The sequence below is a fragment of the Benincasa hispida genome, chromosome 3, assembly GCF_027475165.1.
Source record: "Benincasa hispida cultivar pf3 chromosome 3, pf3_genome.v1.1, whole genome shotgun sequence".
NCBI lineage: Eukaryota > Viridiplantae > Streptophyta > Magnoliopsida > Cucurbitales > Cucurbitaceae > Benincasa > Benincasa hispida.
Window position 1 is genome coordinate 49,749,596 of NC_143480.1, and position 13,513 is coordinate 49,763,108.

Consider the following 13,513-nt stretch of genomic DNA (forward strand, 5'->3'; position numbering starts at 1 on the left):
CCAACAAATCCCATTTATGGACGGAATGTGGGACTTACCACCTATATCCATCAAATGATGGGCTCTGTTGGGTAGCACGGTTTTGATCACGAAGGGATCTGGGGACCATTTTCCAAACCTTTGTATCAAGAGGTAGGATAGTTTTCCATACCAATTCTCCTCTTCAAAAGATTGAGGCTTGAGTTTCTTGTTCTAAGCTCTAGCTATTCTTATCTTCTAAACCCTTAGATGATCCAATGCCAGTAGTCTCATTTCATCAAGACTATCTAATTCGCCAAAGATGGCTTCATTTTAGTTTCCTGAAGTCAAGTTATTTTGATAGGCTGCTCTGATATACTTCATTTTTCTTTCCATTGGAAGTACGACGTCATGGCTATAAGTTAAGGCAAATGGAATCACTCTTATACCTAGAGCGATAGACTGACGGATCTCTTCCAGTTGACACCTTTTTTCAAATAGAGAATTTGTAATAGTTACCGTAGCTCTTTCAAGTCCTCTGGGCACAAAAGAACTATACACTACCTTTGTATCTCTTTAGTTCGAAATCTTTTCCACTCTTATCTTAATAGGGAGCGCAGTTCCAGCAGAATCGTAATTAGACTATTACTTATACCTAATCACTACTTAAACCTAATTTATTCAATTCTAATGGTTTAAGGAAGGAAACTGGCTTAAACCCAACTACAGAGCCTATATAGATATAGGTATGGATATACTTGTGAACCAAAGCACGAATTTCTTCTTTTTGTTTGAGTCATATTCCACTCTGTATGCTATTCAGGTCTTTCCCTTTTCTTATCGGCATAAGGACTACCTATGGTCAACTTTGAAACTCTTAGCTCTGATAATCTCAAAAGAGGAAGGACTCGCAAGCAGCAGTAACTCCAAAACACTTGTTGGGAATGCACTATGTGAGCATATCAATACGGCTACTAGGGAAAGTAATAGCAGTATACCAGGCTTTCGAAGGCTATTTGCCTGGTTTCTAGTTCAAAGCGAATAGCGGTTAGGCATAGTGAGTAAATTCTAGGTTGGAGTGGTATTTCACCCCTAACCACAACTCATCCACGGATTCTCCAAAATCAACCGGTTTGGACCTCCACTTAGTTTCACCCAAGCTTCATCCTGGTCATGGATAAATCACCCAGGTTCGGGTTCATAGCCAGTGACAATTGCCTCATGAAGACTCACTTTCAATACGGCTGCGGCAGGTTTCCTTAACCAAGCCTATGAGTCGCTGGCTCATTCTTCAACGGACACGCAGTCAAAGTCCTGGTCTCCTCCCACTGTTTGGAAGCTTACGGTTTCATGATCTATTTCACTCGGCAATGTGGGTTCTTTTCACTTTTCCCTCACGGTACTACTTCACTATTGGTCACCTAGGAGTATTTAGCCTTGCAAGGTGGTCCTTGCTGATTAACACAGGATTCCACGTGCCCTATGTTACTCGGGTCAGAGCGTAAGCGAGTGATGCTTTCGGCTACTAAACTCTCGCCATCTAGGGTGCAGCACTCCACTGCTTTGCTTATAAGCGAGTGATGCTTTCAGTTAATTAGCAGCATGACGCTTGTATTGCTCTCCTACAACCACATTTTCACGGGTTAGGTTGCTCCACTTGATTCCATTTTAGGGTTTAGTTTGGGATTGTTGTAGCTTTGAAAATAATTGATGGCAAATGTACTTAGAAAAATCAGAAGTGAAATTAAGTAAATCAATGTTTAGTAAATTTCAGCTAAATATCTAAAAAAAAAATAGGTTATAGTGTTTGGTAAATAATGCTATATTGTTGTGATAGCAATGACTAAATAGACTTGCTATCGAAATTTGTATCTTTTTTTGTTGATAATTTATATTTTAAAATATTTTCAAAATATTATATTATATATACTTTCAACTTAAATTTATTTGTTAGGAGAAATAGATGCAATTTTTTTAATTTATTATTTAAAGAAAATATTAATAACATTAAACTAATCAACCTAAAAACTTGGGATATAGAATTTGATTTGATAAGGAATATATTAAATTTATAAAATAAATTTAAATTTACAATAAATAAAATTGAAAATATGTTGGGAATTAACCGCTGTTTTTATCAAAATTACTACTTTTAAAATCTAGTATGGAACATATTTTAAAGGTTACATAGTAAAGTTCAAAAACTAAATTGTTGTAAAAATGAAAGTTCAGGAATTAAATCATTACAAACAAAAATTAAGAACTAAACTGTTAATTTTATGAAAGTTTAGGAACTAAAAAGTGATTTTTAACGAATTTAAAAAAGTGCGATGACTAGCATAAAATTTAAGATGTGATTTTAACAACTAATGCAGATACTCTTAACGCCGTCAAAAGTAATTCGAAATGCAGCTCAACTTTAAATTATTCTTTTCCCAAAATATAACTGAATAAGCAAGAAAAATTATTACGCGCAGACAAGAAGATGAAGAATCTCTTCAATCTATATGATTGATGTCATTTTCTCTAATCTACATTAATATAGAAGATTAAAGATTGATTTCCCGTTCTCCCTCTTTGTTATTAATATTAATTAAAAAAATGAAAATGATTTTAGATTCTGATCCAATGAATATATAGTTTGAAAGAGAAGTGAAAGTGATATATATGAAGCCAAACTTTGAAGCAAAGCAAAACAGAGAGAGTTCTCGCACTCACTCTGAAAAGCACAAAGCAAAAGAAAGTTAAAGGCTTGGCCAAAAAGATAACCCATGACAGAAGGCAACAATGCCAAAGTAAATAAAATTACACAAGAAAGAAAGAAGAGAAGCCACCCCATTATGAGAATTCAGAATCACAATACAAATCTACGAACTGGCAGCAGCCATGTGGTTTTCTTTTCTTTACACCTTCAGCCACTCCAAGCAAGGACACAGCCCCCAACAGAATCTTGAAGGGTAGTAATCCTTCAAGTAAACTTCCTTACTCAAACCAACAATGTAGAAACTGAAGAACTTTCCACGGTCAGCCATTGTGACACGGGTCACCGGTACAACTGAGATAATATGTCGTTCGCATATGACACGTGCAGTGGGAGAGATAGGTGCTCGGTCTGCTATGACTTCAGAAGAGAACTTGTTGAGGAAGAAGGAATCTGCAAAGAAAGCTGGAGTACATTGATAGGCTTGTGTGTTGCATAACTGGACTCCTTTGGCTCTGTGGAACACTTCGTCGGGTACAGATGCTGCTCCACTCATAGCCCTTACTTTTCGAGTTGAAAGTGTCCTCCTGCAAAAGAAGAATTCCTTTCTTGTTGATGTTATACACATCTTTCAGCAAGAGAAAATATAAAATATACCTAAATAAACAATCTGATTTATTTGCAGTCTAACTAATCTATAAAACGTGTTTAATCGTCAAAAAGACTATTCCATATTTCAAATGCAAATCATGATGAGAGGTGAATAGGAAGGTAGACTGACAAAAACCATGTACTACAGCTAGGAAAATATTGGGTAAAGCCTTAAAGGAATACTGGAAAAGTCAGATTCTTCATGTGGGGCTTAGCCTTTGGAAGTGGTAACGTGGGGTGGGAGCAGTACTTCAAAGGGTGAACTCCAAACCTTCAAATTTCATTTACTTGCAGCTTTCTTTGTGGGAAAGGGGAAGAAACTCGAGTTCATATGCTTGTTCAGTGCCACTCTACCGTCATTTTACCTTTAGTATGCAGTTAAATTGTCAATGGAGCAGCTAAACGTCTCTTTTGGAAAGTATGAATTAGGAATGAAGAATTTTCCATGATAAATTCAGAAGCATGTAGAATATTTGAAACTATCATAGTTTTTGTGGCTTTTCTTTGGAGCCCTTTGTACTGTTATTGTGGCAAGGATTCTTTTTTTTAAAAAAAGGAACCAACTGGGGGTTTTTCTTTGTAATCCCTTTCCTCCTTGGCTTTGGGTTGATTTCTAGTTTCTCTTTGTAATTCTCAAATGAAAGTTACTCTTGCTTCCTATCAGAAAAAGTTGTAACTGGGGAAAGAGCCAGTTCTAGAAAATGTATCAGAATTAGTATCCACACCATCTAACCACCGCGATACTCCGAGTCAGAAGAGAACCACTATGTTGGCATGTCTCACACTTAATCAGGCCACGAGATCCGCAGGTTGCACAAGGAAGTTTTCCCTTGCCATCACATTTTGCACATCTGCACATGACACGAATGATTCAGCATAGAGAAACAAAATAATATTTCAAACAGAAAGTTAACAGAATATCAAATCCCATGGTAAGGGCATTTTGAGTTCAACGCCCTGCTATCACAGCTATAAATCAAAAGTTTTACGAAGAATCTCGTGCAAGAAGCCACTAAGCAAATAACTGCACGAGACATGAGAATCTACAATTAAATAACTTACATGGTGTCAGATCCATCTCTATGAGCAATCAAACCCCGACCATAACAAGAAGGGCATTGAACCATATGATTTTCAACATAAAACCCAGGTTCTTGATCTGCGTTACATGTCGGACATACAAGATCTCCTCGTCCTGCACAGACTGCAGAGTTTTTCAAATGCAAGTGTTAAAATCGAATGATAGTGAGCCTAAATACTTTATGCTTAGTACTGTCTTCAGACCATAAAATTTCCACTCAAGTTTGCAGGAGTCAGAAATTCCTATCAAGTACAAAGTAAAAAGCATTCCAAATAACTACTAATTTAATTTCCAGGGTCATCACCTGAACACTTCTCGACGGTTTCTGAATGAGGAATTCTTTTCCTTGATTCTTTAGAAGGTACAAAAAGAAGTGGGAACTCAGATTTCAAATCCAATTCCCAGATTCCAAGTTCAGGTCCATTGTTTCTTCCATCAATCGAGCCACCTCTACATGGCTCAGTCTCTTTTATAACATCCCTTTCCTCAATAAAAGTATCCAGAGTTCCCACATAAACATTACAGTCTTCCACAGCACTAATCTTCCACCTACGAGCAGGGCGACTTCCCCAGCAACAACGATGACCAACATGATCAATAAGCAGTTCTCTTATCTCTACTTCATCCAATATTTGTCTGCACATAGGTCATTTCAGGAGCCACATTAATTATTTGCCTCTGAAAGATAAGACTTCACTCGTCACCAAAGAAACTAGAAAGCAAAAGATTGTCTGAAACTATTTTTGATAGAGAATTTCATACTTTTTAATTTTTATAGGAACAAAAGTTATGTAAAAGCGTGTTTGGATAAAGGTTTATTCAAAGTTATTTTCTCTTGTTTGTGTTTCTCTAGGGTATTTTCATAAATGATCTATACCATCAAAATACAAGTGCCAAATATTTGCAAATATTGACTTCAGTACACAATAAAGTAAACTTCTACCAAATCATTCTTTTCAAATGCATTTCATAAAACAAAAAAAAAAATTATTTTCAATACTGCCCTTAAAGCTTTGAGATAACAAAAGGCCCAATTAATAACGATTCCATTTTTAGTTTTATGATTTTGAAATTTATGTTTGTTTCCTCCCAATTTTCCTCTTGTATTGTCACCTTCCTGGAAGAAACACTTGAATTCCTAGTCAAATTCTAAAGAAACAAAATAAGTTTCTTAGTTTTCAAAACTAGGATTGGTTTTTTGAAAATATTATCAGAAAGTGGATAGCATAACATAGAAACTTATGCGTGAAAATAGTATTTATAAGCTTATTTTTAAAAAACTGAATAGTTATCAAATGAGGCCAAAGATGAATGAACATTTGAGTAAGAGTCTCCTCATACAAACAAGAGAAAATTTTGAAGTGGCAGATGAATAATGAGTATGTTAACATTAACCACACTTATTATTGATACTGTTTTTCTTGCCACCATTATTACTGTCTACTGATGGTACTCGGGCAGCCACCATATTTACCAAAACTAATCACTATCTTGCGATCACTTTCATGTCTCAGTTCCCTACAAAAACAAACCAAGTCCTTCGCTCTTCTTACCTTCCAAAATCATTATTGGTTCGAGCAGACTCTCCTGCATATCCACCTTGATAAAAGAGCCCTTGATCTGCAGCAAATAACTAATCATTAACGCAGCAAATTCTTCTCATTATTAGCTATGTTCATTATCCCTCTCAAATCCGAAACAGCAAGTGTCAAATCTCTAACCATACTTAACAAGAAGCAATTCATAATCTAAATGGAAAATTCAGGCAATGAGTAAATTAGTAATATCATCCAAGTCCAAATTCCTCTACCTGCGCTAAAAAAAAGCTTCCATAAAAGCTCAAAACCATTTTCACCCACGAATTGTTCTTTCGTAAAAAACAATTGCGTACCTCTAGGATCAGGCTCTGGCGAACTAACCAATGCGCCATGAAGAGAAGGCGGGTAATAATTAGAAATACTAGGCGCCGATCGAATTTCTTCGACGCTAACTTGGGTTCCTGCAAATGAATCGGTAGGGTTCGCAGAGCCTGTTGTTCTCAAGTACTGATAAGGATTCAACTGATCCCTCCCTCTATCTCCCAAATCACTTCGATTTTCTTCTCGAATCCATGGTGAAATAAGAAATGGGGAAAATCCCACAAACAAAAAGTGTCAGAAAAGCTTATTGAGAGTCTAGAATTTTCGATTCCAAAGAAAAATGGGAGTGTACCTGAAATCAAAGGTTCCTCCATGTCTGTATCTTGGTGGGCACGATTTGGGGTGGAAGAAATTAGCGTAATAACAAGCCCGTTTCCTTCACAGCGAAGAAATCGATCAAAATTGGTGATGGTAAGGGATTTTGTGATGTTGATCTTGATACTTGATAGAGTTCCTCCATTGATTTTTTTTGTTTGGTCCACGTATTGGTGGAGTTATTTCCATGTCTGTCGTCTTCCGTTGGTTGTTGGTTTGGTTCATTGCTCTCGCTCGTCCTCTTCGTCGAAAACATTAAATAAAAACCAAAAAAAAAAAAATCGATCTTGTTTGATTGATGGGAATTTTCATATCAACAAGATCAAGGAAAAAAAAAAAAAACCCATTAAATTTAAAGTAAGCGAAATGTTTTATTATGTCGAAATTATTCATTAGGAACGTTCAGGGTAAATATCATCCTAAAATTATAAATTATAATAATTATCTCTTGAAAAAATTAAAATAATATTGTTATTTAAAAAAATTTATAAAAATATTGTTGCTTCGAAATTATTTATAAAAATATGGTTGTTTTTTTTTTAATATGTCGAGTTTTCAAATTTTGACCAACCTAGGTCAAATTTTGAAGGTTCGACCTTCACTTTTCTTTTTCTTTTTTTTTTCAAATGTGTCGAGTCTTCAAAATTCGGCCAACCTAGGTCGAATTTCACTTTTATTTTTTAAAATTTTTCATTTTATAAAAAAAAATTCTAAAAATATTTTATTATTTTATTTAACTTAACTCTAAAAAGAACAAATTAAAAAAAAAATAATATCTCATAAAAATAAAAAGTGTAAATTAAAATATCTCATTTATATAAAAATAATTACAAAAATCAATGTGTTCCACAAGATGGACGCGTCGATTTCGAGCTGGTTGTCGTCGTCGACTTCGAACTTGAGGTTGCTCTGGTTCTTCTTGATGTTGCTCTGGTACCTTTGCAAGCACTTCATAATATAAATATTCATCAATGTCATGAACCAAATGCTGGCATCATCATCGTCGGACTAACATAATCAGTTTGACTCTACGTCTGCAGGGCAACTCTTCCACATTATGGGCAACCTCATCAAACTCATCATCTTCTCGAATAGGTCCTCCACGTCTAAGAGCTGATGGAGAAACAATAGGTATATGTACATATAATGTATCTCCTCTATATAGTTTTGGTTGTCACTACATATAGTAAGAACCTGGTTCGGATCATTCGCAGCATCACAGAGTCTACTGTTGTTCAATCTCTGTGAATTATAAAACAATTAGATAATATTTAAATTAAAAATAATTAGATAATATTCATTCATTTACCAGATGACCCACAGCTGCTCCCGAACAAGTGACGTAGCGCCTTGTGATATTATTACACCAATAAATGTAGTCTTGAGTGACATTCCTGTCAAACTGTTCAATAGAAACCCCCACTGCAATAAACCTTACACGATAGTGTCATCGCACTACCAAATGTGTAACGACCCGACCCCTAGGACTCAAGTTAGGTTGTTACTAAATACATGCATGCATAGAACTTAAAACAACATCCTTTTATAGTAAAATAAATAAGTTGAACTCAAAAGACCTTCATTAAATTCATATATTAAAACAGACGATAGGGTACCCATAAATCATAAATGATAATAAATAGGTTTGAAAACAAATCTTAATGGTAAGTTTCAAACATCAAATTGAAAGTTGAAAAAATTGAAAGAAATCTAAATATCATGAGCGGAAGCATAAAACTAGCTCGTTCAAGGATTCCTCTTGTCATGCGCCAGTGCGTCCTTGCCCTTACCTAAAATATAAACATGAGAAAGGGTGAGTATAAAATACTCAGTAAGTAACCTCACTACCGGGGTCAGGCTAAGCATTTATGTCCAATAAATGCAACATGAACTGAAGCTCTCTACTAGTGGGACATGAAAATTTCCCTTACATGGCTCACTCTTTTTCCTTTCCCCTAGAGTGCACCTCCTACGTACACCTTAGGTCCTCTCTATAAATGTAGGGATGTGTACTTCTTTTGTACACATGGTTATGCATACACCTATTTCGTATACACATAACCCACTGAATGTGTACCTCTTACGTACACATGGTTATGCATATACCTCTTTTGTATACACATAATGCACTGAATGTGTAGCTCTTTCGTACACATGGTTATGTATACACCTCTTCCGTATACACATAACCCACTGAGTGTGTACCTCTTTCGTATACATGGTTATGTATACACCTATTTCGTATACACATAACCCACTGAGTGTGTACCTCTTTCGTACACATGGTTATGTATACACCTCTTTCGTATACACATAACTCATTGACTGTGTACCTCTTTCATACACATGGTCATGTATACACATCTTTCGTATACACATAACCCACTGAGTGTGTACCTCTTTCGTACACCCTAAATCCTCTTTATAAATGTAGGATGCATATCTCTTTCGTACACATGGTTATGTATACATCTCTTTCGTATACACATGATCCACTGAGTGTGCACCTCTTACGTACACCCCAGTACCCTCTGGGTGTGTATCACTTTCAATACACCAGCCCTAGTATATCTCTTTCATGTACCATTGCCCTCGGACATACATCACTTTCATGCAATCACATAATCTGGAAAGGAAAAGAGATTACATTTAACTTCATATTACATATAACATTCACATAATCATGAGTCCTCTAAAATCTCCTCATCGAGATCATGTTAATTAACCTCAACGTACGTGTTTAATCTAGTTTTAATGGTTCAACTCTAGTACATCACTTTCATGCACTAACTCATGTAAACAATCAAATATTCGAAGTTTCATAATACATTATATAGCCTACACACTTTCATAATAAATCACAAAAATATGTACATCAACAAATGCTTCAACTTTCACTTAGTTTTAAGACATTCCAGTAGTAGTGTCGCTTAAATCATAATTTAGGGTCATGCTCAATCGTACTTGTAATATGTCTCATAAAATTCTAAATCATGCTCATACATTAACATGCTTTAGACATATTATCACATGCTCATATATCTTTTCTAGACAGTCTATTAAATATCGGAATAATCAAAATTATCCTTGTAACTAGTCTTAAAATCTTCAAAATAAATCGTAAATTTATCGCCTGGCACAAAGGCGGTTCCAGTAGTAAGATTACTTACCTCAATATGAAACTGAAATAATAATTATGCACTTAAGCAAACTCTCCAATCCAACTTCACAACCTTTAGTCCAACCCCAGGGCATGAGGAAAATTCGTTTTAGTCTTCAAGCTCGATTCCATACATAAAGAAATTTTAGAAGCCAACAAAATTCTTGTCTAACTAGCACTTCAATCTTAAATCACCTCAAAACCCAAGTCAAAATCCAATAAAAAACTCCTAATTCAATCTTATTAGTGTTGAATAGCGTGATCCCGACTTCAAACTCCGATCTAAATTTCCAACAAAATGGGCTATCGTTAGATTAACTCAAAAGTCAAAACCCCAAAACCCAAAAGCCTTGGAGGGGGGAGTGTTGTCGCGTGAAAGGGAGAAGAATGTGTATTTTCTTTTCCTTTTTTGTTATTTCTTTTTAATTCTCCACCACAAAAAAGTATAAATAATAATAATAATAATATATATATATATATATATATATTATTTCCTTTCCTTCTTAAATTTCAAAATCCATATATATTTTTTTCTTTCTTAAATTCCAAAACCCTTATATATATGTATATATATATATTCCTTTCCTTAATAAACATATCACATCAAACTCAAATCGTTCACCTCTTCTCCAATTAATTAAATAAACCTCAAAACAAATTCATCAACTTTAATTCACTTCTTTCCAAAAATCCTAAATCCCAAAATTAAATTTTAACTTTCCAAATTAACTTAAAATTTAATAACTTCCAAATAAACCAATTATCTTTTCCTAATTCTTTACTTAAATTTTGGATTCAAATTCCAAAATTAAATAGGGTAAAATTTTAAAACCACAATTTTCCCTTTTTCCCTTTCAAATTTCACAAAACTCAAAATTTATTATCCAAATAATTCAATTATCCCTTCCAATTAATTTAAAACTCTACTCAAAGAATCCATATAACCAATAAAACTTCTTCAACCGTAACAATTTGATTCCAAATTCCAAAGATTAGGAAACTAAAACTCAACAATTTGAGATAATTAACTTAAATTTTCCTAAAAAAAATTGGGATGTTACAAAATGTGCAACTTTTCTGGACCAATCTACAGTTCTTAAGTCGATATCATGCAGTAGGGGTTCAGTATTACAAGGCGATGGGACATCCTGTTGAAACCGAATTGTCTCATCACCCTGTCAGGAGGATGCCACTCACCAATGTGAAAACATATGAGATGACTCATCGTCTGTCATATGTTTTGACCATTTGTACAGAAATTGGGTAAAGTATGCATAATAATTTTGTACAGCTCCCAAATAACCAGAAACACAAAATATTATATTGGAGAACATTAAAGATAAATACAATAAAAATGTGTATAAAATAATCAATTTGGTTCAGTGTTAATGTATTTGATTAGGTTGAAGCAAATCAAACATGTATTTGTACTGGTTGGCTACATGTGTGGTTGTCCTAATTGTTGGGGTTGATGCCCTAAAGTCTCGTGTCCTGTAGTTTGTAAATAATACATACGAACACCTATGATTGTTAATATATGATATTTACTTCACATCTTGTTGTTTTGCTCATTTACTTGTTTTAGTTGCTTTACCAAAAACCAATAAACATCAAATCCCTAGTTATCTGTATGTGACTCAAGCATGTATGTGATGACATACAAGTAGATCATGCCTTGAGTGATAACCAAAATAGTTTGTCGTATATGGATATAGGAGGGAAACCTTATCCGGCAACGCTACGAACGCGGCCCACTTTGTGGAATGGTCACAAGTATTGTGGCTTGCCACAGATGATTTGATCCTAATCATTCGTGTTGGGGACATGCGAACGGGGGCGTCCTATACAAAGAGTTTGTATAAGACCTGACTACAAAGTGTAAATGTCTCGTTATATAACACCGTTCATGACAGAGACTTCACTTCACTAGGATGACCATAGGTAACATAACCTCAATCTTGAGTGAGTTGGGAACTCCTACCATTGAGGGCGGTCATTTGATTTGTATGGGTGCAAGTGGCCAAGTCTCCGATTCAAACCTACCATTTTGGGGATACGTCTGATTTGGGAGCTGTGAACTCAGCTACACAAGAAGGAATTCACTCATTTCCCGATGCAGGGATAAGTAGATAGATGGCTCCCTTAAGGGCTGATTCCAAGGCTTGAATGATGTGGCCCCACACACCTTCTCTTGGCCCGAGAGGTGTTCACACATAGTTGGACTATGTTGTATTGTTCATTAGAGAAATCAGTGGTAGTTAAGGAGTGAGATGTAACTACAGGGGCAAAACAGTAAATTGGCCCATCTGTACTTACGAGCATCTGTGAAGGGTCATCGTACTCATGATTGGGTATATCCAATGGACACAAAAATATATTTGTGGTAAGAAAAGTTCAGCTGTTGGTCTTTAGTGGAATCACTGACAGTTAACGGATGGTGAACCTCATGGTTAAAGAGTTTAGTCAGCTATTCACGTATCGCTAGAGCTTCGAGCCACAGGTCCATTAGGTCACCTGGGTAGCTTGGATAAAGTCAAAAACCAGTGTTTTGGTTAATTTGAAATGTTCAAATTGACAAGAGGAAGTACAATTATATATGATATATATGATATAATTGGCTAAATGTATGAGATACATTATTTTGAAGGAAATTAGATATAAATATGATTTATATCAAATATAGGAAAAATACTATAGTAGATATATGATATCAAACTATAGGATATAAATATAATATGATTATATTTATTAAATAAATCAATTGATTAATTATTTTTTAATTAACCAATTTTCACGTTTAGGAAATGGGATAAATTTGTGCTAAATTTGTAGAATACACTTAGTGTTGTACATTTAACTAAGCAAATAAATAACTAAGCGATCGTTTAGATAAATTTGTGCTAAAATTACATATTGTACAATACAATTGGTGTTGTACATAGTATAAATAACTAAGCGATCATTTAAATAAATTTAGATAACTGTTATATCATTTCTGACTTTCAGACTGATAGGATCCTAATTATATGGCAACGTCAAGAAAGAAAGAATAGATGAGAGGTGGTTGAATCAGTTAAGAATGTCTTTCAATTATGTTGGGAGAAATTGAGGTTTAAAAGGAGAAGGAAACAAAAAGAGAGATAGAAAAGTCTGAATATCAGAAGTGAGGAAAGAGATCTCTCGAGAGTGAGAGTTCAGAAGACGCTGTCGTGGAGAAGCCATCGCAGCGTGCCGCTCATCGTCTATTTCCATTAGGCGATCGTGTAGCACTTGGTAGACGATCGTATAGTAAAAGGTAGGCGATTGTATAGGTTCTGAGAAGGCGATTGTGTAATAGTAATAGCTAAGCAATCGTGTAGGACTTTGTGGGCAATCGTAGAGGATTTAGTAAGCGATCGTTAGTCATACTGAGCGATCATTGAGAGATTGTAAACTATCGTTTAGCGTATCGTAAGCGAACGATTAATCTTGTTTGATTCCTATCGTCTAATAAAGAAGTTGTTCATCATTCACTTATTCTTTCCGGAAGTTTGCACCTATTGTTAGGTTAATAAAGAATTACTAAACGATCGCACAATAATTTACTAAACGATTTGTGTGTAATCGTGTATAATTACTAAACGATCGTGGATAATTGACTAAGCGATTGTGTGCGATCATGTATAATTACTAAACAATTGCGTAGTTTACTAAGCGATTGTGTGCGATTAATCCGATGTACGGGGGAA

At 35.0% G+C, this 13,513-nt stretch overlaps 1 protein-coding gene across 1 annotated transcript; it reads right to left on the minus strand.

Moving 5' to 3' along the window:
- Positions 1–2,595: 2,595 nt before the first annotated feature.
- LOC120074264 (chaperone protein dnaJ-like protein) lies at positions 2,596–6,967 on the minus strand. Its single transcript, XM_039027334.2, has 7 exons — positions 6,603–6,967; positions 6,283–6,489; positions 5,945–6,011; positions 4,696–5,027; positions 4,373–4,514; positions 4,036–4,161; positions 2,596–3,246 (listed from the first exon to the last, which is right to left on the minus strand). The coding sequence occupies exons 1-7, from the start codon at positions 6,622–6,624 to the stop codon at positions 2,862–2,864; spliced, it is 1,281 nt and encodes a 426-aa protein (XP_038883262.2). The 5' UTR covers positions 6,625–6,967; the 3' UTR covers positions 2,596–2,861.
- Positions 6,968–13,513: the final 6,546 nt, after the last annotated feature.

Coding starts and splice junctions, on each gene's coding strand:
- LOC120074264 (XM_039027334.2), bottom strand. CDS start 6,624: ATGGAGGAACCTTTGATTTCAG. Junction 4,515..4,695: donor AACCGTCGAGAAGTGTTCAG/GTGATGACCCTG, acceptor AAAACTCTGCAG/TCTGTGCAGGACGAGGAGAT. Junction 4,162..4,372: donor AGAGATGGATCTGACACCAT/GTAAGTTATTTA, acceptor TGTCATGTGCAG/ATGTGCAAAATGTGATGGCA.